This window comes from Lynx rufus, unplaced genomic scaffold (assembly GCF_022079265.1).
Source record: "Lynx rufus isolate CCGP_SWC_20201006 ecotype Redwood Valley unplaced genomic scaffold, mLynRuf1.p SCAF_13, whole genome shotgun sequence".
Taxonomy (NCBI): Eukaryota; Metazoa; Chordata; class Mammalia; order Carnivora; family Felidae; genus Lynx; species Lynx rufus.
The window spans coordinates 59,784,420-59,809,264 of NW_025814827.1; the positions used below are offsets into that span (position 1 = coordinate 59,784,420).

At 36.3% G+C, this 24,845-nt stretch overlaps 1 protein-coding gene across 6 annotated transcripts in view; it reads left to right on the top strand.

Moving 5' to 3' along the window:
* Positions 1–24,845, top strand: part of MIA2 (MIA SH3 domain ER export factor 2) — a 106,562-nt gene that overhangs the window by 35,793 nt on the left and 45,924 nt on the right. For 5 of the 6 annotated variants that reach the window (XM_047075639.1, XM_047075641.1, XM_047075644.1 and 2 more), the window contains 6 exons: positions 6,679–6,700; positions 6,793–6,881; positions 12,888–12,959; positions 16,847–16,957; positions 17,599–17,670; positions 24,147–24,251. In XM_047075639.1, the coding sequence (XP_046931595.1) occupies positions 6,679–6,700; positions 6,793–6,881; positions 12,888–12,959; positions 16,847–16,957; positions 17,599–17,670; positions 24,147–24,251 (471 nt within the window). Of the gene's footprint in view, positions 1–6,678; positions 6,701–6,792; positions 6,882–12,887; positions 12,960–15,067; positions 15,095–16,846; positions 16,958–17,598; positions 17,671–24,146; positions 24,252–24,845 lie in introns of all 6 variants that reach the window. The other variant, XM_047075643.1, reaches the window with a different exon arrangement.

The following is a 24,845-nucleotide window of genomic DNA, read 5'->3' on the forward strand; positions in this document are numbered from 1 at the left end:
TTAAATTTTTTTTCTTTTTTTTTTGGTGGTCATATCTACATATATTTCTCAAGTATAATATATAATCTTATTTGGTATAATGCCATAAGACATATCTTGTAACTTTTTTAGTCCATCCTCTGTTGCTAAGATTTATCCATATATTTGGATAGGGCTATGGTTTTTTCCATATTGAGTGCTTTAGAATATTACATTGTAAGCATATGCTACAGTTTATATGTAGATTTTATGGTTTTGGACATCTGGGTTATTTCCATGTTTTTTTCTGTTACAAATAGTGCTGCTGTGTATATTCTTATACATGTCTCCTGTAGTATATTTGTAAGTTTTTCTTGGGAGTAAACTTAATGTGAGATTACTGGGTTATAGGGTATGTGGAGGTTTTACTTTGAAAAGATAATGACAAATTCTTTTCCGAATTGTCTATACCAGTTTACACTCACACAAGCAATATATAGGAGCTCCTAGAGATCCACTTGTTCTCTTTCTTCTCCAACATTTGTTATTGTTGACATTCTTTATTATTGCCATTTTGAGTGGGTATAAAATGGAGTCTTATCATAGTCTTGATTTTAATTTCTTGATCACCAAGTAGATTGAAATCTCTTAATAAATTCATTGGCCATTTGTATTTGTTCTTTTTGGAAATAATTATTTAGGTCTTTTGCCATTTTTCTATGAGTAGTTTAGATATTCTTGATGGTGTCTTTAGTTTGATTGATTGATTATGAATATGCCACATTTTATTTAACATTCTGTTGTTGATGAATATTTGGGTTGTTTCCAGTTTGGGGCTAGTATGGAAAGTGTTGCTATGTACATTTTTATGGGCTGTTTGGGAAACATATGTATACATCTCTCTTGTTTATATAACTAGGAGAGAGATAGCTGCATCATAGTATATGTAGATGTACTCAGTTTTAGTAGATGCACCAAATTTATTTTTCAAAGTTGTCTTCATACTAGTTGACACTTTTACCAGAAATTAATGAGTGTTCTAGTTGTTTTCACGTACTTACTAACACTTGGTACTGACTGACTTTTAAATTTGAGCCATGTTTGAAGGTATGCATTTATTTTCTTATTGTGGTTGTAATTTGTATTTCTTGGATTACCACTGTGGTTGAGCATCTTTTCATGTGTTAAAAGGCCATTTGTTTAGTTTGTACACTGCCTCCTCAAGTCTTTTGTCCATTTTCTATTTCCTTTTTCTTTTTTCTGTTTTAAATGTTTATTTATTTATTTTGGGGGTACAGAGACAGAGGAAGAGAGAATCCCAAGCAGGCTCTGTGCTGTCATGACCTGATCCAAAATCAAGAGTTGGATGCCTAACCAACTGAGCACACCTGTTTTTTTTTTTCCTTTTTAAAATATTTTTCATAATTTCTTTGTTTTTGTCTAAGTATACTTGACATGTAACATTTTCTCAATCTAAGGTGTACACATGTTAATTAATGTTATAAATGTTGATACATTTATATATTATAATTTCCATTTTAGTGATAATTAGCACCTCTGTTACATTATGTGTTAATTTTTTTCTAGTGGTTGGGATAATTAAGTTCTAGTCTTTTAGCAGATTTGATGATTATAATACAGTGTTGTTTATAGTTACTATACTGTGCATTAGATCTCTGGGCTTATTTGCTACTAGTTGTGAGTTTGTACCTTTTAAGCTATCCTTGTTGCCAGTGTCGCAGTATGAAACATTGTTTCATCTTCCTTACCATGTTTTTGTCTGCTCATCAGAGAACAGAAATTCTTTGAAAATTTTGCATTTAACATGTCCTTGATCTTGAATGTAATTTTTTGCCTGGAATGGGGTAAAGATTCGGTCTAATTTTAACTCCAAGATACAACCATTTTCATGCTCATCTGCCACGCCACGTATTAAGAGTTCAAATGCATGGACTGTGTAGATCTTTTTTTTTTTAATTCTTTTCCACCGATTACTGTTGAGAGCAGATACATGTATATCATTCTGTATCTCATCAATTAGGGGAAGACTAATTTGTGTTGTTCATGTATTATATTCTTGTTCTTTTCTTCTTTGCTTTCTTTTATCAAGAATGAAGAGAATTTGACTGAATTTCACTCTCTTGATAGATTTATAATTTTTTTGTAGTTCTGCAATTGTTGCTTAACATATTTTGAGCATATTTTATAAGATGGATACATGTTTAGAATTGCTATATCTCTTATTGGTGGATTGAACCTTTGGTCAGTATCTGGTAACTCTCTTTAATGTTAGTGATTCTTTTGTCTTAAGGTTTCTTTTATCTCTCATTTTTATAGCCATAGCAACTTTTTTGGGTGATATTTGATAGGTCTTTTTCTGTCCTTGTACATTTTAGTCTTTCTATGGTCTTCTACTTAATGTGCATCCTGTGTGAATTTTTTTTTTTTAAGTTTATTTATTTTGAGAGAGAGAGGGAGAGACGGGGGAGGGACTGGGGAGAGAGAGAGAGAGCGTGCATGCGTGAGCACGCGGGGGAGGGGCAGAGAGAGAATTCTAAGCAGGCTCCACATTTCAGTGTAGAACCTGATGCCGGACTGGAACTCATGAGTCATAAAGTCATGAGCCTTTCAGCAAAGTGACAGGATATAAAATCAATGCACAGAAATCGGTTACATTCCTATACACCAACAATGAAGCAATAGAGAGAGAAATCAAGGAATCGATCCCATTTGCAATTGCACCAAAATCTATAAACTATTTAGGAATAAATCTAACCAAAGAGGTGAAAAATCTACACACTGAAAACTATAGAAAGCTTATGAAAGAAATTGAAGAAGACACAAAAAAATGGAAAAATATTCCATGTTCCTGGATAGGAAGAACAAATATTATTAAAATGTCAATACTACCCAAAGCAATCTATATATTCAATGCAATCCCTATCAAAATAACACCAGCATTCTTCACAGAGGTAGAACAAACAATCCTAAAATTTGTATGGAACCATAAAAGACCCCAAATAGCCAAAGCAATCTTGAAACAGAAAACCAAAGCAGGAGGCATCACAAGCCCAGACTTCAAGCTGTATTACAAAGCTGTAATCATCAAGACAGTTCGCTACTGGCACAAAAACAGACGCTCAAATCAATGGAACAGAATAAAGAACCCAGAAATGGACCCACAAATGTATGGCCAACTAATCTTTGGCAAAGCAGGAAAGAATATCCAATGGAATGAAGACAGCCTCTTCAGCAAGTGGTGCTGGGAAAACTGGACAGGGCATGCAGAAGAATGAACCTGGACCACTTTCTTACACCATACACAAAAATAAATTCAAAATGGATGAAAGACCTAAATGTAAGACAGGAAGCCATTAAAATCCTTGAGGTGAAAGCAGGCAAGAACCTCTTTGACCTTGGCTGCAGCAACTTCGTACTCAACATGTCTCCGGAGGCAAGGGAAACAAAAGCAAAAATGAACTATTAGGACCTCATCAAAATTAAAAGCTTCTGCACAGTGAAGGAAATATTCAGCAAAACTAAAAGGCAACTGGGAGAATGGGAGAAGATATTTGCAAATAACATATCAGATAAAGGGTTAGTCTCCAAAATCTATAAAGAACTTATCAAACTCAACACCCAAAAAACAAATAATCCAGTGAAGAAATGGGCTAAAGACATGAATAGACACTTCTCCAAAGAAGACATCCACATGGCCAACAGATAAATGAAATGATGCTCAGTGTCACTCATCATCAGTGATACAAATCAAAACCACAATGAGATACCACCTCACACCTGCCAGAATGGCTAACATGAACAACTTAGGCAACCACAGATGTTGGCAAGGATGCGGAGAAAGAGGATCTCTTTTGCACTGCTGGTGGGAATGCAAGCTGATACAGCTACTCCGGAAAACAGTATGGAGGTTCCTCAAAAAATTAAAACTAGAACTACCCTATGACCCAGCAATTGTACTAGTAGGTATCTATCCAAGGGATACAGGTATGCTGTTTCGAAGGGACACATGCACCCCAATGTTTATAAGCAGCACTATCAACAATAGCCAAAGTATGGAAATAACTCAAATGTCCATCAATGGATGAATGGATAAAGAAGATGTGTACAATGGCAATCAAAAGGAATGAAATCTTGCCATTTGCAACTATGTGGATGGAACCAGAGGGTATTATGCTAAGCGAAATTAGTCAGAGAAAGACAAATATCATATGACTTCACTCATATGAGGACTTTAAGATACAAAACAGCTGAACATAAGGGAGAGGAAGCAAAAATAATATAAAAACAGGGAAGGAGACAAAAACATAAGAGACTCTTAAATATGGAGAACAAACAGAGGGTTTCTGGAGGGGTTGTGGGAGGGGGGATGGGCTAAATGGGTAAGGGGCATTAAGGAATCTACTCCTGAAATCATTGTTGCACTAGATCCTAACTAACTTGGATGTAAATTAAAAGAATAAATTAACAATTAAAAAAAATCATGAGCCTGATGATCTGAGCCAAAATAAAGAGTCTGATGCTTAACTGTTTGAGCCAACCAGGTACCTCTGTAAATTTCTTTTATGTCTATTCCGGCAATCTCTTGTTTTTTCACTGTTTAGTCTGTCTACATATGTTATGATTATTGATATATTTGGACTAAATTCTTTCAGCTTTGTTTATTCCACTTTTTATGTTTAAATTCTTTTACATTGGTAAGTAAATCTTTTTACAGTGAAGACAAGAACCTTAACATACTCTCACATCCATTGGTTTCTTTCACTTTACTACTCAGATATATTTCTTGTTTTCTTTGTTTTTAACTTTCTCCTCTACTCTGTCCCTATCCCTTACAAACCACAAAAATTATTGCCAAGATACTTGGCCCTTACTTGATGTATCTCTTGAGGGTCTCCTGGATTTACTTCTTCCCATATTTGAATGCTTCTTTCAAAATTGTTTTTAGTGTAGATCTTTGCGTGGCAAACCTTCTGCAACTTTATTTTGAGTGCTTCAGGATATTTGAATTAAGTCCTCACTTGGAATGGTAATTTGTTTGATATAAACATTCTAGGTTCAAAGTTCTGTCCTTTTAATACTTCAAAAGCCTTACTTCCTTGTCTTTTTACGTTTCATGTTACTTATTAAAAGGTCTAATGGCAGTGTGATTCTTATTTATAAATGATCTGTTCTCTGTGAAAGCTTTTAGGATCTTTTAAGTTGACATTGTTATTTCAATATAATGTGTCTAAGTTTGAATATTTTAAAATATTTTTAGAATTCTCTGGAATCTTTTAATATGAGAGCTTGTTTGCTTGTTTATTTATTTATATTAATTTACTTATTGTTTTAGAGGGAGAGAAAGCACAAGTGGGGGAGAGGAGAGAGAGACAGAGAGAATGTTTTTTTTTTTTTTTTGTAATAAAAAAATTATTTTAGAGAGAGTGCAAGGAGGAGAGAGGGGCAGAGGGAGAGAGAATCTTCACACTCAGCATGGAGCCTGATGCATGGCTCTGTCCCACAACCCTGGGTTCATGACCTGAGCTGAAATCATGAGTGGGTTGCTCAACCAACTGAGCCACACAGACATGCTGAGAGAGGGAGAGAATCTTATGCAGGCTCCACTCTTCAGCGTGGAGCCTGATATGGAGCACAGTCCCCATCACCCTCGGGTGATGACCTGAGCTGAAATCAAGAGATGGATGCTGAACTGACTGAGCCACCCAGCTGCCCCTGTTTTATCTTTTTTTAATTTTAGGAGTTATCTTCTGCATTTTACATTTCATTTTCTCTTTTTGAGACTATTTTTTGGATTTTGTCCCTTCTACTTCTGTCTTCCATGTGTCTTAACTTTTGTTTTTTAATTTTTTTCAGCTTCCTGTTACCTTTTGATATCGTTCCTTAATGTGATTTAGTGCACTGATTTAGTCCTCATCAATACTGATTCCACTGTACCTTGACCTTAAAACTTTTGTTTTTTAATTTTATACCTATATATCTTTGTAGATGATTTAAGTCCCCATTTAAGTTCCCTAAGCCTGATCCCTTTACAAATGGAGTTTTTCCTTCATTTTTTGAAGTCTATTCAGATCCATGGTCCTGTGGTAAACATTTCTCAAACTGTTATTTTGGAAAACATGATGTTAATAAGGGCTTCCTGAAATAGGAAGGGACCTGTTTTAGGGTAAAATATATTTGAAGAACAATGGACTAAATGAAATGAAACTGCTATCTTTAAGGTTGAGTTATTTCAGAACCTTCAGTATGCTTATATACAATGTGAATCTTCAATAGAGAGACTTTAATATGTAGCATTTTTTCCATTGGAAAAAGAACACTTTCAGTTAATGTATATTCATACTAAGGCAGTAAGAAACCAGTTATTTATGTTAACTTTTAAAAAAATGTTTATTTTTGAGAGAGAAAGTGCGAGGACGCGCGTGCAAAAGAGACTGCAAGAGGGGGAGGGACAGAGAGAGAGGGAGACACAGAATCTGAAGCTGGCTCCAGGCTCCAGCTGTCAGCACAGAGCCTGATGTGGGGCTCGAACTCACGAACCACAAGATCATGACCTGAACCGAAGTCAGTCACTTAACCAACTGAATCACTTAGGTGCCCCAGAAACCAGTTATTTTTAAGTTGGTAATAGAAGTTAAATAAGTCAGATTTTCTTAAATATGTATTTGTTTTAATATAATTTTGTTGAATTTTTTTTTTCAGGTTAGAAGCCGGCTTTATGTGGGTAAGCTCTTTTTTCTATTATAGATCTCATCATTATTGTTCATAATTTTGAACCTTAAAACAATTTACATATAATACAATTTTTTTTTTCAGGAAGAGAGAACAAGCTGGCTATAGAACTTTCTACACTGCTTGATGAAAAATGTAAACTACTTGAAAAATTTAGCCTTGTTCAGAAAGAGGTAAGACATTTTTGAAAATGTTATATACGTGTTAGAGCTGGAAGACTTTACACTTTGCAGTGCAGAAACTTCTGTGTAAGTTTATTAGTGCTTGTTTGCAAAGTGTGAGAGTTCAGTTGCTCTTCATATTACCAGTCTTACTAATTGTAACCACTGTGGTAAGAGCATAGTGATGTTTTATTGTGGTTTCATTTTCATTTCCCTGACTAATGAGGTTAAGCACCTTTTTCATATGTTTATTGGTTGTTTGGATATCTTTTTCGTGAAGTTGCCTGTTTAAGGGTTTTTTGTTTTGTTTTTATTTTTCTTATTTGAAAAGGTATGGTTATCTCTTTTTCTTTTTTGATACGTAGAATATTTTCTATATTTGAACACAAGTCCTTTGTTAGGCATATGTATTGCAAATATTTTCCTTCACTGTGTGGTTTGCCTTTTTATTTCAATGGTAAGCAGAAGTTCTTAATTTTAACCTAGTCTCATTTGTTAATCTTGTCTTTATGATGCCTGCTTTTTGTTTCTTATTTAAGAATTTTTGTCTACTTAAGGTTATGAAGATATTCTTCTGTGCTACTTTCAGAAGCTTTGTTTTACTTTTCTCAGTTAGTCTTTGTATAAATTTGGTAGAGCCACCATAACAAAATATCACAGACCAGGTGGCTTACCCAACAGAAATTAATTTTTTCACAGTTCTGGAGGCTAGAAGTCTAAGATCAAAGGGTTGACAGGTTTGATTTCTTACGAGGCTCCTCTCCTTAGCTTGCCTGTGGCTGCCTGCTTGCCTGGACCTCCCCTGGTCTTTCCTCTGTCCAGGTGCTTGTTTCTGGTATCTCTCTTTGTGTCCAAATTTCTTCTTTTTATAGGACATCATGTGATTAGATTAGGGCCCATCCTTAAGCCTTTATTTTAACTTAATCACCTCTTTAAAGGGCCTGTCTCCAAATACGGTCACATTATGAGGTACTGAGGCTTTAACATATAAATTTTGGGGAAAACAGTTTAACCCAAATTTAATTAGTCTTTAATTCACCTGTAATTGAATTTGTAATGGTGTGATTTGGAAGTCAAGATTCAGTGTTTTTCAGATGGATGTTGAATTAACCAGTACTGTTTATGGAAAAGACCATCTTTTCCTTTGTTTCGTGGTGTCATCTTAAATCAAGTGCTGTATATATTTGAGTATTTCTATAATATCTTCTGTTCTTTTGGTCAGTTTTTAAAATTCTTGTGCCAATATCATGCTTTTTAATCTATCTTTTTGTAACGATTCTTGATAGCTGACAGTGTAAACCTCCATGTTTGTTTTTAAAGATTGTCTTGGTGATCTTGGTACTTTGCTGTTCTATATAGATTTTAAATCAGTTCATCAGTTTACACACATAGGCTGCTAGGAATTCAGTTGGGATTACATTGAATATATAGATCAATTTGGAGAGGACTGACATTTTTACAATGTTGAGTTCTTATCCGTGGACTATATAGTATATTCCTTTATTAACATCTTTTAAAACCTCTCTGTTATTGTTTAAATTTTTGTGTTGAGGTCCTCATCATGTTTTATTAGATTTATTCCCTGGTATCTGGTGATTTTTGAAAGTCATCTAAATAGTATAGCTTTTTCTTTGTTTTTAAAAATTAAAAAATTTTTTAAAAAAATTTTAGAGAGAGAGAACACGCAAGTGGGTGAGAAGAACAGAGGGAGACAGAGAAAATCCTAAGCAGCCTCTATGCTGAGAACTAAGCATGGAGCCCGAGGCAGGGCTTGGTCTTACACCCTGGGATCATGACCTGAGCTGAAATCAAGAGTTGGACACTCAACCAACTGAGCTACTCAGGCACCCCAATAGTATAGCTTTTTCTTAACAGCTTTGTTGTAATATAATTTACCCACTATGCAGTTCAGCCATTTAAAGTATACAAATGACTGGCTTTTAGTATATTTACAGCTGTTCATCCATTGCCATAATTTTTGTACATTTTTATTACCCCCAAAGAGGCCCTGTAGCCCTTAGTTATCACCCTTCACCCAGTTTCCCCTACTCCCAAGCCCTAGACAACTTATCTACCTTTTTTTTTTCTATAACTTTGTTTGCTCTGTGTTCCATTTCACATAAATGGAATCATACAACATGTGGTTCTTTGTGTCTGGTTTTTTTTTCACTTAGTAAAATGTTTTCAAGTTTCATCCATGTTGTGTATAGATTTGCCGTTTCTGGGGCACTTGGGTGGCTCAGTCTGTTTAAATGTCCTTCTTGAGCTCAGGTCATGATCTCACAGTTTGTGACTTCGAGTCCCACATCGGGCTCTTTGCTGACAGCTCAGAGCCTGGAGCCTGCTTTGGATTCTGTATCTCCCTCTCTCTGCCCCTCCTCCACTCATTCTCTCTCTCTCTCTCTGTTTGTCTCTCTCAAAAAAAAAAAATAAATAAACATTAGATTCACCTATTCTGGACGTTTCACATAAATAGAATCATATAATATATAGTCCTTTGTGACTGGCTTTTTTCACTTACATTATGTTTTCAAGGTTCATCCATGTTGTAGTATGAATCAGTACTTTTTTTTTTGCCAAATACTCTTCTTTGCCACAATTTATATATGTGTTTGTCAGTTGGGTTATTCTGTTTTTGGCTGCTACAAGTGATGGTGCTATGGACATTTGTGTACAAGTTTTATGTGAATATGTGTTTTCAATTCTTTGGTGTATATTCCTATGAGTGCAATTGATGGATATGTGTTTAACTTTTTAGGAACTGCCAAATTGTTTTCTATAGTGGCTATACCAGTTTACATTCCTACCACAAGTTTGTGAGTGTTCTAGTTTCTCCACATCTTTCCAAACACTTGTTACTATCTGTCTTTTTGATTTTAGCCATCCTAGTGAGTATGAAGCTGTTATCTCACTGTGATTTTAATTTGCATTTCTCTGATGGCTAATTATGAGGAGCACTTATCTTTTCATGTGCTCATTGACTGTTTATCTTTTCTTGAGAAATGTCTCTGCAGTTCCTTTGCCTATTTTTAAATTGGTCTTTCATCTTACTATCAAGTTGTAACTTTGTATATTACAGATGTGAAATTCTCATTAGATTATGTGATTTGCAAGTATTTTCTCTCATTTCTGTGGGTTGTCTCTTCACTCTCTTGGTGGTATCTTTGAAGCATAAATTTTTTTTATTAAAAAATTTTTTAAATGTTTATTTTAATAAATTAATTTTATTTATTTTTGAGAGAGAGAGAGAGAGAGAGAGAGAGAGAGAGTGTGTGTGTGAGTGGGGAGGGGCAGAGAGAGAGGGACACACAAAATCTGAAGCAGGCTCCAGGCTCTAAGCTGTCAATAGAGCCTGACATGGGGCTCGAACTCACGAACTGTGAGATCATGACTTGAGCTGAAGTCGGAAGCTTAACCAACTGAGCCACCCAGGTGCTCCTGAAACATAAATGTTTTCAATTTTTTTTTATTTTAAAGTTTTATTTATTGTTTTGAGAGAATGTGCTCATGCATGAGCACAAGCGGGGCAGGGGGAGAGGGAGAGGGAGAGGGAGAGAGAGGATCCCAAGCAAACTGCATTGTCACCATGGACCCTAATGTGGGACCTGAGCCCTGAACCCAGGAGATCAGGACCTGAGCCAAAACCAAGAGTTGGATGCTTAACTGACTGAACCACCCAGTGGCCCCAAATGTTTTTAATTTTGATGATGCTCAGTTTATCTACTTTTTTTTTTGTTGGTTATACTTTTTTTGGTGTCATATCTAAGAAACCATTGCCTAAAACAACTCACAAAGATTTGCACCTATATTTCCTTCTAGAAGTTTTATGGGATTAGTTCTTATGTTTAGGTTTTTATTTGTTTGGAATTAATTTTTGTAAATTATATTAGGTAGGGGTCCAGCTTCATTCTTTGGCATGTGGATATCCAGTTTTTCCTAGCATTATTTGTTGAAAGGACTGTTCTTTCTGCACTGAATTATCTTGGTAACTTGTTGAAAATCAATTGACTAAAGTTGTAAAGTTTCGACTCTTCAGTCAATTTCATTGATCTGTTATGTCTGTCTTTATACCAAGTCCACACTGTCTTGATTAGTGTAGTTTTGTCGAAAGGTTTGAAGTTGGGAAGTGTAAGTCTTCTAACTTTGTTCATTTTTTTTTCAAGATCATTTTGACTATTCTCACCGAGTCCTTTACATTTTCTGTGAATTTTGGGATCAGCTTGCAATTTCTGCAAATGGATTAGCTGGAATTTTTTTCTTTTTTAAGATTTTACATTTTTTTTAAGTTAAAAAAAATTTTTTTTAACATTTTTTAATTTTATTTTTTGAGAGAGAGAGATAGAACACAAGCAGGGGAGGGGCAGAGAGAGAGAGGGAGACACAGAATCCAAAGCAGGCTTCAGGCTCTGAGCTGTTAGATGCAGGGCTCAAACCCACAAATGTGAAATCATGACCTGAGCCAAATTCAGAGGCTTAACCCACTGAGCCACCCAGGTGCCCCAAACTTACTTATTTTAATGTCTGACTGAAAACTCTATTATTTGCATCCCTCAAGAGTCTGTTTCTCTTGCTCATTTTTTCTCTTGGTTCTTAGTCAAATCTTGTGTTGGTCAATGCCAGGTTATTTGTAGAGAAAAATTTGAAGTTGTGGGTGATGTTTCTGTAGTGAGGATTTGCTGTTGCTTCTCATAGGCAGCTAGGCTAAAACATTACAAATCGTAGATTACTTTAATTACAGATTAAAATGTTTGGAAATTTGGCCTCATTTCAAGGGATTGGTCTGTTTCCAGTTTAGACTTTCTTATAAGATAGCCAGTGTGGGTTGGTATTAGTTTTGCATTGCTGCTGTACCAAATTATCACAAACTTAGTAACATAAAGTAACACAGGCTTATTTTCTTATAGCATTGGAGGTCATACATCTAAAACCAGTCTTATATAAAACTAAAATGAAGGTGTCAGCAGATCTCTTTCCTTTTGGAGGCACCAGGAGAGAATCTTTTCCTTGCCTCTTTCACCTTCTAGAGGCTGTCCATATTCCTTGGCTCTTAGCTATATTGCTCCAGTCTCTATTTCCATCTTCCCATTGTCTCTTCTCCTAACTTTGATCCTCTTACCTCCCTCTTCTACGGACTCTTGGGATTATGTTGGGTCCACCAAGATAATCCTGTATTTTTGCCCCATCTGAAGATCCTTAACTTAATCACATCTGGAAATTTTGGGGATTAGGACAGAATTTGGAGAGGTCTTTTTTCAGCCTACCACAGAGCCCCATCATAAAACCTGAGCTTTGTGGCTCATCCTATTCATTAGGTCTTGAACTCCCAAGTTTTTCCCTCTCAGGTCCCCACTTCTACTAAAATCTCTGCTGGGTTTCTTGTCCTATCATCCTCTGCTTTTGGGCAGGGAGAAAGAATTGTCAAATGTTGGACTTCGTTCTCTGAGGATACCGTGTTCTATCATAAATTCTCACTATTTGGTTTGCTCTCCAAGGCCTTCAGACATGTCCTGTTGTTTTTGTTTTGTTGTGTTTTGTTTTCGACCATCTTTTGTTCTTAGTGTGGAAGGTTGGTCCAAATAGCCTAATCTTCTATTTAATCACCTTTTTTTTAAAGCATTGAAATAAGTGCATTTTGCCAAATCTTATCTCATTGTATGTTTCATTTTCCTTATTTTGCACCTTTAAAGACTTAATATTGCCTACTTTATTTGCTTTATGATTTGAACTACAAGTGAAAATTTTGATGGCCAGTTTGAGTTAGTTTCTCTTCAGTGAATAGGGACTTGGGACCGTTCTCTTAGTTTTAAGGGTGAAGTTCTGTCATTTGTTGTTCAAGCCAGTGTGTTAGCTGCCCAGTCTCTATTATAGTGGTCATATTTGAAGAACTTAAAGCTAAGTAAATTGAAGTAAATTTAACATACACGTGGAAGTGGATTTTGTCTGCTTCTTAGATGCCTATTCAGATAAATATGGAATAAAATTTATAGAGCTTTTCCTTACAGTGTTGCTTTCTTTCAGTATGAAGGCTTAGAATCATCTTTGAAGGATGCCAGCTTTGAGAAGGAGTCAACAGAAGCGCAAAGTTTGGAGGTAAAAACAAATAATACATATAATTATAAAAGATGGGGGTGGGGCACCTGGGTGCCTCAGTCAGTTAAGTGGTCGACTCTTGATTTTGGCTCAGGCCATGACTTGATGGTTCGTGAGTCTGAGCCCTGCATCGAGCTCTGCTATGTCAGTATGGAGCTTGCTTGGGATTCTCTCCTTCTGTCTGCCCTTCCTCTGCTTGCATATGCATGCTCTCTCTCTCTCTTTAAAATAAATAAATAAACATTTAAAAAAAAAAGCTGGGAGAAAGATTCTTACTGAATAACAAATTTCAAGAACAGTGTATCTTCTCAAAACTATGTTAAATGTGTAAGAGCATTTCTAGATGTTAAAACTTAAATAAAACATTAACTATAAGAAATAGAACATTAGTATAAAATATTTTAAACTATTAATTAAATATTTTATAAATATTTAATTTTATAAATTTTTAATAAAATATTTAAAAATTTGAGCTCTCTTGCTAACTTGTTTTGAGTGAGGCATATTCAGTTTACCAGTTTACTAGAATCTAAGGCCATATACAAGCTCTTTATTCTTCATTCTTGAGAAATGTATTAAGGTAACCATCCCTTTTTTTGACCCAGTTTTCTCTAGAAAGGAAAAATAGGATTTGTTTTCATAAATTTAGGAGTAGCTGGCAATAAATTATGTAAATTATGGTAGTACTTGCCTTTACTTCATTCCCAGTGTGTCAAGAGCTGACTAGAATTAGGCCAAAGTTTTTTTGTCTTTTTTTTTAATGTTTATTTTTGAGAGAGAGAGGATGTGTGAGCAGGGGAGGGGCAGAGAGAAGGGAGAGATTGAATCCTAAGCAGGCTCTGCATTGTCAGCGCAGAGACGTGAGTCTTGAACCCACAAATCATGAGATCCTGACCTAGCCCAAGTCAAGAGTTGAGCTGGATGCTAAACTGACTAAGCCACTCAGGGCCCCCTAGACCAAAGCTTTAAGCAGTGATGTTCTGGTAAATGTTTAACAGCTGGCTCTCTGAAAAGCCAGAGTCCTTATTTGTAGCATTTGCTGGGTTCGATTGTGTAAATATTCCCAGTTTCAAGGTACCAGCATGATGTTACTGAATGTGGAGTTTGGAAGAGATATGTATAGTCAGCTCTTCTGAGCCAGGTATGATTTGGCCAGTAGTAAGAAGGGAAATACTAAAAATTTGTCATTTAGCTAAGCTGCAACAAATTAAGGTAAATAATAGGAGTGTCTTATTACTGGTTAGAGTTGGAAGTGTTGTAAAAAGCATACTAAAATAAAGTAGAAAACAATGGACTTAGTACCTTTGGTGTACATATTTAGTTAGTGCAGCTTGGCTGTTATGAATCACTGATGTCCAAAATCATCAGAAAGTCTATAAGTATAACAGTGGATGTTAACTCACTGGAATTAAAATAAAAACTAAAAAAGTCTATAGGTCATGTTTCAGAATTAACTAGTAGAGTCCAAAGGAAGTTATGAATAGAATTCCAAATGAAATATATTTCTTAATCTTTTCCTTCTTCATTTGTTACCTATTGATATCCTCAAGAACATGTTGAAATTACTTTATTTATTGACCTGTTTTAACTACTGTTCCAGTAGTAACTTACTAGTTTGATTAAAAAAAAAAAAAAAAGGAACTGTATAAGGAATTTAGCAGTCTAACAGAAGAGCAAAAACTGGACAGCAAAAGCATTTATTCAAGTTTGGTAGTATTGTGGGTAAAATAAAACACATCGATTTATTTTTAAGGCATTGAATTTACATGATCTAGCAGTAAAATTAAAATGAACATTTTGGAAGTTTTTGTCTGATTTTAGTAATTTGAAGAACCATGTAGTGTTTATTTTTAAAATTGGTAAATGTAATTGAGCATAAACTATATGTGATAGAATTACAAAAATTTCATGGTTGAATTGGTAGATAAAATCGAAACAATAGACTAATTTTGACTCAAATCCGGGAATTCATATAATCAAGTAACCAAATTTGGGAAAATATATAGAAATAAGTGTTTTAACTACTATAATATAGTATGTACTTGTTCTTTCTTTTTTCTTGGCTTCCATTAAATTATTTGAATCTTTTGGTTTTTTTTTTAAACAAGTTTGTTGAAGGATCACAAATATCAGAGGTATGTTTGTTACAGTGTTTAAAATCAAATTGGAATAATTCAGTGATTAATCATTTAAAATTAAAAAGTCCCAGAAAATATGTCATAATTCAATTCAGAATATTACTATGAAGCAATCTTGATTAATTTTTTAGTTTATTTTTTATTATATCTTTAATTATATTAAATCAGACTTCTCATTTTTTCCTTTATAATGCTTTAGAGCAGAGGTTGGCAAAGTATATTCTGGGTTCTGCACCTGTTCTGTTTTGTTTTTGTTTTTTAATTTTTTTATTTGAGTGTAGTTGACACAAATGTTACAACATGGTGATTCAGTATCACTATACTTTAATGCTATGCTCATCACAGGTGCAACTACCATCTGTCACCTTACAATGCTATTACAGTCTCGACTATATTTTCTGTGCTATACCTCTTATTGCCATGATTTATTCATTCCATAACTGTAAATCTGTATCTCCTACTCCCTTTCAGCCATTTTGCTTATCTCCCCACTGCCTTTCCTGTGGCAACCATCGGTCTGTTCTCCGATTTTATAGATTTGATTCTGCTTTTTGTTTATTTGTTTTGTTTTTTAGATTCCACATATGAATGAAATCATTTGGTATTAGTCTTTTTCAGTGTGACTTATTCCACTTAGCATAATATCTCTAGGTCCATTTACATTGTCACAAATGGCAAGGTCTCATCCTTTTTTATGGTTCTATGATATTCCATTTTGTATATATACCACATCTTCTTTATTCATTCATCCATTGATGGACACTTAATGTTGCTTCCATATTTTGGCTATTGTAAATAAGGGTGCAATAAACATATGGGAGTGTGTATCTTTTTGAATTAGTGTTTTAGTTTTCTTTGAATAAATACTCAGCAGTAGAATTATTGGATCATATAGTATTTCTGCTTTTAACTTTTTGAGACATCTCCATACCGTTTTCCACAGTGGCTGTACCAGTTTACATTCCCAACAACAGTGCACAAGGGTTCCTTTTTCTCCATATCCTTGCCAACACTTGTTATTTTTTGTCTTTTTGATTTTAGCCATTTTTACATGTGTGAGATGATACCTCATTGTAGTTTTGATTTGCATTTCCCTTATGATCAGTGATGTTGGGGATCTTTTCATTTCTTTGTTGGCCACCTACGTGTCCTCTTTGGAAAAATGTCTATGTAGGTCTTCTGCCATTTTTAATCAGATTGTTTGGTTTCTCTACTTTTTTGTAAATAAAATTAAAAATTTTTTTTTTTTTTTTTAGAGAGAGAGAGTACATGCAAGTGCACGAGTGGCAGAGGGGGAGGGAGAGAGAATCTTAAGCAGGCTCCATGCCCAGTGTGGAGCCTGACATGGGGCTCCATCTCACGACCATGAAATCATGACCTGACCTGAAATCAAGAGTCGGACACTTAACCGACTGAGTCACCCAGGTGCCCCTGTAAATAAATGTTATTGGAACACAGTTATGCTCATTTATTTACATAATGTCTTTGCTTTCTCACTACATGCTCAGAGTTGGGTTGTTGGGACCGAGACTACATGGCCTACAGGCCTAAAATATTTACTCACTGGCTTTTTATAGAAAAAGTTTGCTGACCTCTGCTAGTATTGCTGTTATTTAAATATTATAAAAATGAACTAATATGTAAATGAAATTTATTTAATTTGAAATATATGTATGTGATTATACTCATCTGCTTTATCATAACCAAAAAATCCTATGTCTATCTTATAAAGTTGGCTTTCTCTTTTAGGCAGTCTATGAAAAGCTGAACATCTCTAAATCTGAACTTGAGGATGAAATACTTTTTCTGGAAAACCAATTAAAAGAAGAGAAATCTAAGCATTCTGAACAAGATGAATTGGTAAGGTATTTGTGTTTGAGGAGACTGCAGGAAAAGGAAATTTATTGAGTTTAAAAAACTTAATAGGTATCAGTTAAAGTATTATATGTACTCTAAAAAATCCAAAAAAATACAGAAGGCTGTTAAGGGGAGAGTAAAAATTTCCAGATCCAGTAGCTTTTTTATTTGTTACAGGTTACCGTTACCATGTTAAGTTTCTTGTGTATTCTTACAGAAATTTTCTATGTGTACTATGGAGGTAGCTTACATAAATAAAGTTGAATTATCACATACTTAGTGGATTTTCTTATTGTTCATAAGTCATTTTGAAAACATTTTAACTTTCCTTTATTTGTTATTTTAAAATCTGTAGTAAGGAAGATTTAGATGTGTGTGAGATTATTTAGTAAGATGTGATGTTAGGGGATTTATCTTGAGCCTATAGAACTTAAATGTTATGAAGAGTAAACATGAAATGAATTACTGTTGTCTAACTTTCACATAAAATCCCTTTAAGCATATGGCTGACAAGTTTTCTTAATTTTAAGTCCGCATTTTTTGAGTGAAAGTGTTAGGATAACAATATATCTAACATATATGGCCTCTTGGAAACCAAAAAAATTTAGTGAATACTTGTTTATAGATTGATACTGTCTTTCCAGATGGTGGATATTTCAAAAAGGATACAGTCTCTAGAGGATGAATCAAAATCTCTCAAATCACAAGTGGCTGAAGTAAGTTGAATTAGTCTAGAAGGTCTGTTGCTTTTGAAAATCATTTTAATTTTATTATTTTATGATTCAAGAAAGAGATATAATACTAGAATTTGAGATATAGGTGTCGTAGATATAGTTCTTTTATTGAAGGTACTTTAGGAAACTTCATTTTATTTTATTTGACAAGTATTTATTGAGCTCTTGCTGTGTACCACCGTTGAAAGTGCTTGGCACTTACCATTAGTGGATAAAATAGAAAAGCTCTCAATAAGTTTAAATTCTGTTAAGAGAGGCAGATAATAGATAGACAAGGAAGATGGCAGCGTAGGAGGATGCTGCGTAGTAGGTCATGCTGACCACTTAGATTCCACCCACATCTGCCTAAATAACCCAGAAAACCACCAGAAGACTGGCAGAACGGACTCTCTGGAGCCAAGCGTAGACTAGAGGCCCAGGGAGAGGGTAGGAAGGTCGGAGAGGCGGTGCGTGCTACATGGACTGGCAGGAGGAGTCGGGGCAGTGGAGGGGGAGTCCGTCCGGCAAGGCAGAGCTCCCGAGTCTGGCTTGCAAAAGCAGAGGGGCTGGACAGAGTGAGTTCTGACAGCCAGCGGGACTTAACATCTGGAATGTTAATAGTCAACAGCTCTGCTCTCAGAGAGCGGGGAGGGCAAGACAACGCCGGGAGAGACAGTTGCTGAGCCCTGGAAGACAGAGTTCAGCTCGGCTGGGGAACAAAAGCTCTGGGAAGCGCCATCTCCCTCTCCCATCCCCCAGCCGAAATTCCAAAGGGAAACAGTTCCCATCACCGAACTTGCTTGCACAGCACAAACTCCCAACCCTGTGCTTCTGTGGATCCATCCCTCCATTGGGTCTGCCTCCCTCCTGGTGCCGCAGGGCCCCTCCCACAGGGGACAACAACTGCAAAGCGAGCTAAGCCTGCCCCTCCCACCCTGTGCACCTTGTGGATCCACCCCGGCTAATATGCCAGATCCCATCAAAGCAGTACCACAAGCCTGGCAGTATGCAGGCAGCCCAGACAGGGGCCACACTACTCCACAGAGGGTCCTGCCCCTGGATGAGGGGAAGATAAGGTACACACCAGTCTGACTGTGGCCCCAGCGGCGGCCTGGGGGCAGACATCTGGTCTGACTGTGGCCCCGCCCACCAACACAACTTTCTCCGGACAGCACAGGGGAAGTGCCCTGCAGTTTGGAGCTACCTCAAGGACTACCCAAGATGATGAAACAGAACAATGCTCCTCAAAAGAAACTCCAGGAAGTAGCGACAGCTAATGAATTGATCAAAAATGATTTAAGCAATATAACGGAACATGAATTTAAAATAATAGTCATAAAATTAATCTCTGGGCTTGAAAAAAGTATAGAGGACAGCAGAGAATCTGTTGCTACAGAGATCAAGGGACTAAGAAACAGGAGGAGCTAAAAATTGCTATAAATGAGGTGCAAAATAAAATGGAGGCGACCACAGCTCAGATTGAAGAGGAGAGAATAGGTGAATTAGAAGATAAAATTATGGAAAAAGAGGAAGCTGAGAAAAAGAGATAAAAAAATCCAGGAGTATGAGGGGAGAATTAGAGAACTAAGTGATGTGATGAAACACAACAATATCCGTATAATAGGGATTCCAGAGGAGGAAGAGAGAGAAAGGGGCTGAAGGTGTACTTGAACAAATCATAGCTGAGAACTTCCCTGAACTGGGGAAGGAAAAAGGCATTGAAATCCAAGAGGCACAGAGAACTCCCTTCAGACGTAACTTGAATCTATCTTCTGCATGACATATCATAGTGAAACTGGCAAAATACAAGGATAAAGAGAAATTTCTGAAAGCAGCGAGGGATAAACATGCTCTAACATATAAAGGGAGACCGATAAGATTAATGACAGACCTATCTACTGAAACTTCGCAGGCCAGAAAGGAATGGCAGGAAATTTTCAATGTGATAAACAGAAAAAATTGCGGCTGAGAATCCTTTATGCAGCAAGTCTGTCATTTAGAATAGAAGGAGAGATAAAGGTCTTCCCAAACACAAACTGAAGGAATTTATCACCACTAAACCAGCCCTACCAATCCCCCTAAGGGGGATTCTGTGAGTGAAATGTTGCAAGGACCACAAAATACCAGAGACATCACTACAAGCATGAAACCTACAGACATCACAATGACTCTAAACCCATATCTTTCAATAATAACACTGAATGCAAATGGACTAAATGCTCCAACCAGAAGACATAGGGTATCAGAATGGATAAAAAAACAAGATCCATCTATTGTTGTCTACAAGAGACTCATTTTAGACCTGAGGACACCTTCAGATTGAAAGTGAGGGAATGGAGAACTATCTATCATGCTACTGGAAGTCGAAAGAAAGCTGGAGTAGCCATACTCATATCAGACAAACTAGACTTTAAATTAAAGCCTGTAACAAGAGATGAAGAAGGGCATTATATAATAATCACAGGGTCTATCCATCAGGAAGAGCTAACAATGATAAATGTCTGTGTGCCGAATATGGGAGCCCCCAAATATATAAAACAATCAATCACAAACATAAGCAACCTTATTGATAAGAATGTGGACTTTAGTACTCCACTTACAACATTGGATAGATCATCTAGACACAGGATCAATAAAGAAACAAGGGCCCTGAATGATACATTGGATCAGATGGACTTGACAGATATATTTAGAACTCTGCATCCCAAAGCAACAGAATATACTTTCTTCTCGAGTGCACATGGAGCATTCTCCAAGATAGATCACAGACTGAGTCAAAAAACAGCCCTTCATAAGTATAAAAGAATTGAGATCATACCATGCACATTTTTAGACCACAATGCTATGAAGCTTGAAATCAACCACAGGAAAAAGTCTGGAAAACCTCCAAAAGCATGGAGGTTAAAGAACACCCTACTAAAGAATGAATGGGTCAACCAGGCAATTAGAGAAGAAATTTAAAAATATATGGAAACAAATGAAAATGAAAATACAACAATCCAAACGCTTTGGGATGCAGCGAAGGCAGTCCTGAGAGGAAACTACATTGCAATCCAGGCCTATCTCAAGAAACAAGAAAAATCCCAAATACAAAATCTAACAGCACACCTAAAGGAAATAGAAACAGAACAGCAAAGACACACCAAACCCAGCAGAAGAAGAGAAATTAAATAAAGATCAGAGCCGAAATACACAATATAGGATCTACAAAAACTGTAGAGCAGATCAATGAAACCAAGAGTTGGTTTTTTGAAAAAATAAACAAAATTGATAAACCTCTAGCCAGGCTTCTCAAAAAGAAAAGGGAGATGACCCAAATAGATAAAATCATGAATGAAAATGGAATTATTACAACCAATCCCTCAGAAACACAAGCCATTATCAGGGAATACTACGAAAAATTATATGCCAACAAACTGGACAACCTGGAAGAAATGGACACATTCCTAAGCACCCACACACTTCCAGAACTCAAACAGGAAGAAATAGAAAACTTGAACAGACCCATAACCAGTGAGGAAATTGAATCAGTTATCCAAAATCTCCCAACAAATAAGAGTCCAGGACCAGATGGCTTCTCTGGGGAATTCTACCAGACATTTAAAGCAGAGATAATACCTATTCTCTCAAACTGTTCCAAAAAAATAGAAAGGGAAGGAAAACTTCCCTCATTCTATGAAGACTCATTCTATGAAGCCAGCATTACTTTGATTCCTAAACGAGACAGAGACCCAGCAAAAAAAATAAAAGAACGACAGGCCAATATCCCTGATGAATATGGATGCAAAAATTCTCAATAAGATACTTGCAAATTGAATTCAACAGCATATAAAAAGAATTATTCACCATGATCAAGTGGGATTCATTCCTGGGCTGCAGGGTGGTTCAACATTCGCAAATCAATCAATGTGATACATCACATTAATAAAAGAAAAGATAAGAACCATATGATCCTGTCAATTGATGCAGAAAAAGCATTTGACCAAATTCAGCATCGCTTCTTAGTAAAAACCCTTGAGGAAGTCGGGATAGAAGGAACATACTTAAACATCATAAAAGCCATTTATGAAAAGCCCACAGCTAATATCATCCTCAATGGGGAAAAACTGAGAGCTTTCTCCCTGAGATCAGGAACACGGCAGGGATGTCCACTCTCACCGCTGTTGTTTAACATAGTGTTGGAAGTGTTAGCATCAGCAATCAGACAACAAAAGGAAATCAAAGGCATCAAAATTGGCAAAGATGAAGTCAATTTTCACTTTTTGCAGATGACATGGTATTATACATGGAAAATCTGATAGACTCCACCAAAAGTCTGCTAGGAGTGATACGTGAATTCAGCAAAGTTGCAGGATACAAAATCAATGTACAGGAATCAGTTGCATTCTTAGACACTAATAATGGAGCAACAGAAAGACAAATAAACTGATCCCATTCACAAGTGCACCAAGAAGCATAAAATACCTAGGAATAAATCTAACCAAAGATGTAAAGGATCTGTATGCTGAAAACTATAGAAAGCTTATGAAGGAAGTTGAAGAAGATATAAAGAAATGGAAAAACGTTCTGTGCTCATGGATTGGAAGAATAAGTATTGTTAAAATGTCAATACTACCCAAAGCTATCTACACATTCAATGCAATCCCAATCAAAATTGCACCAGCATTCTTCTCAAAGCTAGAACAAGCAATCCTAAAATTTGTATGAAACCACAAAAGGCCTCGAATAGCCAAAGTAATTTTGAAGAAGAAGACCAAAGCAGGAGGCATCACAATCCCAGACTTTAGCCTCTACTACAAAGCTGTAATCATCAAGCAGCATGGTATTGGCACAAAGACAGACACATAGACCAATGGAATCGAATAGAAACCCCAGAATTTGACCCACAAAAGTATAGCCAACTAATCTTTGACAAAGCAGGAAAGAATATCCAGTGGAAAAAAGACAGTCTCTTTAACAAACGGTGCTGGGAGAACTGGACAGCAACATGCAGAAGGTTGAAACTAGACCACTTTCTCACACCATTCACAAAAACAAACTCAAAATGGATAAAGGGCCTGAATGTGAGACAGGAAACCATCAAAACCCTAGAGGAGAAAGCAGGAAAAAACCTCTCTGACCTCAGCCGCAGCAATTTCTTACTTGACACATCCCCAAAGGCAAGGGAGTTAAAAGCAAAAATGAACTATTGGGACCTCATGAAGATAAAAGCTTCTGCACTGCAAAGGAGGCAATCAACAAAACTAAAAGGCAACCAATGGAATGGGAAAAGATATTTGCAAATGACATATCGGACAAAGGACTAGTATCCAAAATCTATAAAGAACTCACCAAACTCCACACCCGAAAAACAAATAATGTAGTGAAGAAATGGGCAGAAAACATGAATAGACATTTCTCTAAAGAAGACATCCAGATGGCCAACAGGCACATGAAATCGCTCCTCATCAGGGAAATACAAATCAAAACCACACTCAGATATCACCTCACGCCAGTCAGAATGGCTAAAATGAACAAATCAGGAGACTATAGATGCTGGCGAGGATGTGGAGAAAAGGGAACCCTCTTGCACTGTTGGTGGGAATGCAAAGTGGTGCAGCCGCTCTGGACAACAGTGTGGAGTTTCCTCAAAAAATTAAAAATAGATCTATCCTATGACCCAGCAATAGCACTGCTAGGAATTTACCCAAGGGATACAGGAGTGCTGATGCATAGGGGCACTTGTACCCCAATGTTTATAGCAGCACTTTCAACAATAGCCAAATTATGGAAAGAGCCTAAATGTTCATCAGCTGATGAATGGTTAAAGAAATTGTAGTTTATGTACAGAATGGAATACTACGTGGCAAGGAGAAAGAATGAGATATGGCCTTTTGTAGCAACGTGGATGGAATTGGAGAGTGTTATGCTAAGTGAAATAAGCCATACAGACAAAGACAGATACCATATGGTTTCACTCTTATGTGGATCCTGAGAAACTTAACAGAAGTGCATGGGGGAGGGGAAGAAAAAAAAAAGAGGTTACAGAGAGAGGGAGCCAAAACATAAGAGACTCTTAAAAACTGAGAACAAACTGAGGGTTGATGGGGGGTGGGAGGGAGTGGAGGGTGGGTGATGGGTATTGAGGGGGGCACCTTTTGGAATGAGCACTGGGTGTTGTATGAAAACCAATTTGACAATAAATTTCATATTTAAAAAAAAAATAGGCAGATAATAAAAAGTTAACAAAATTTGCTAGAAAGCACATAAAAGGTTAAAAGAGGCTAAATCATTTGTCCAAGGTCACATGGCAAGGTAGTGGCAGAGCCTTGACTGGACCCTGGTAGCCTTTTTTCTGGTAGCCTGTACTGTCTTTCCTATTAATATTGTCATGTTTTTTTTTTTTTTTACTTTAATTCCATGTTTTAGGGAGTATGTATAAAAAAGAGTTATAATATTAAATTAATTCCTATAAGCTTGATATGTTGTGTTTTACTTAGGCCAAAACGACCTTCAAAATATTTCAAATGAATGAAGAACGACTTAAGATAGCTATAAAAGATGCTTTGAGTGAAAATTCCCAACTTCAGGAAAGCCAGAAACAGGTTTGTACTCTCTAGGGACTCTTTAACTGTGACTACATAGTTATAAATGTTCTGGGCATACTCATGACTGACCCATCCTGGGGGCAAGATTAGGCTTTCCCTGGGAAGCAGGAAAGGAGGACAGTCTCCTGAATATCCTTTGATATGTCTTTGATATAGGGTGCACAAGTGTATACTCCTGTTACCTTTTTCCTCCAGTAGTGAAAACGAGCCAGGGCAAATTTTAATAATCACAGCAAATAGGATTTAGGACCAACTCCTTAAAGCCAGAGTGAAGGAAGGCAGCGAATATCCATGAGAATGATTGAAGCTATGGGTCCGGGGCCTAAAGATAGAAGCAGTTCTGGTGGTTAGAGCAATGAGGATTTAGCTTCTTCTTTCTTCATATGTAGAGATACTACCACACACCCACATATATTTACTGTCTCAGTATTCTCCCAATACAGTTAAAATTTTTCCATGGGACAGTTTTTCATTTGATTGTATTATTTACAGTTTTCTAAATGTTATAGCTAAGCCACGTGGTGTGCTCTTACTACATGTTCTGTTTTACCCAAAATTTTATTTGCTCTAGGGTTAGTTTTGTTTCCTATA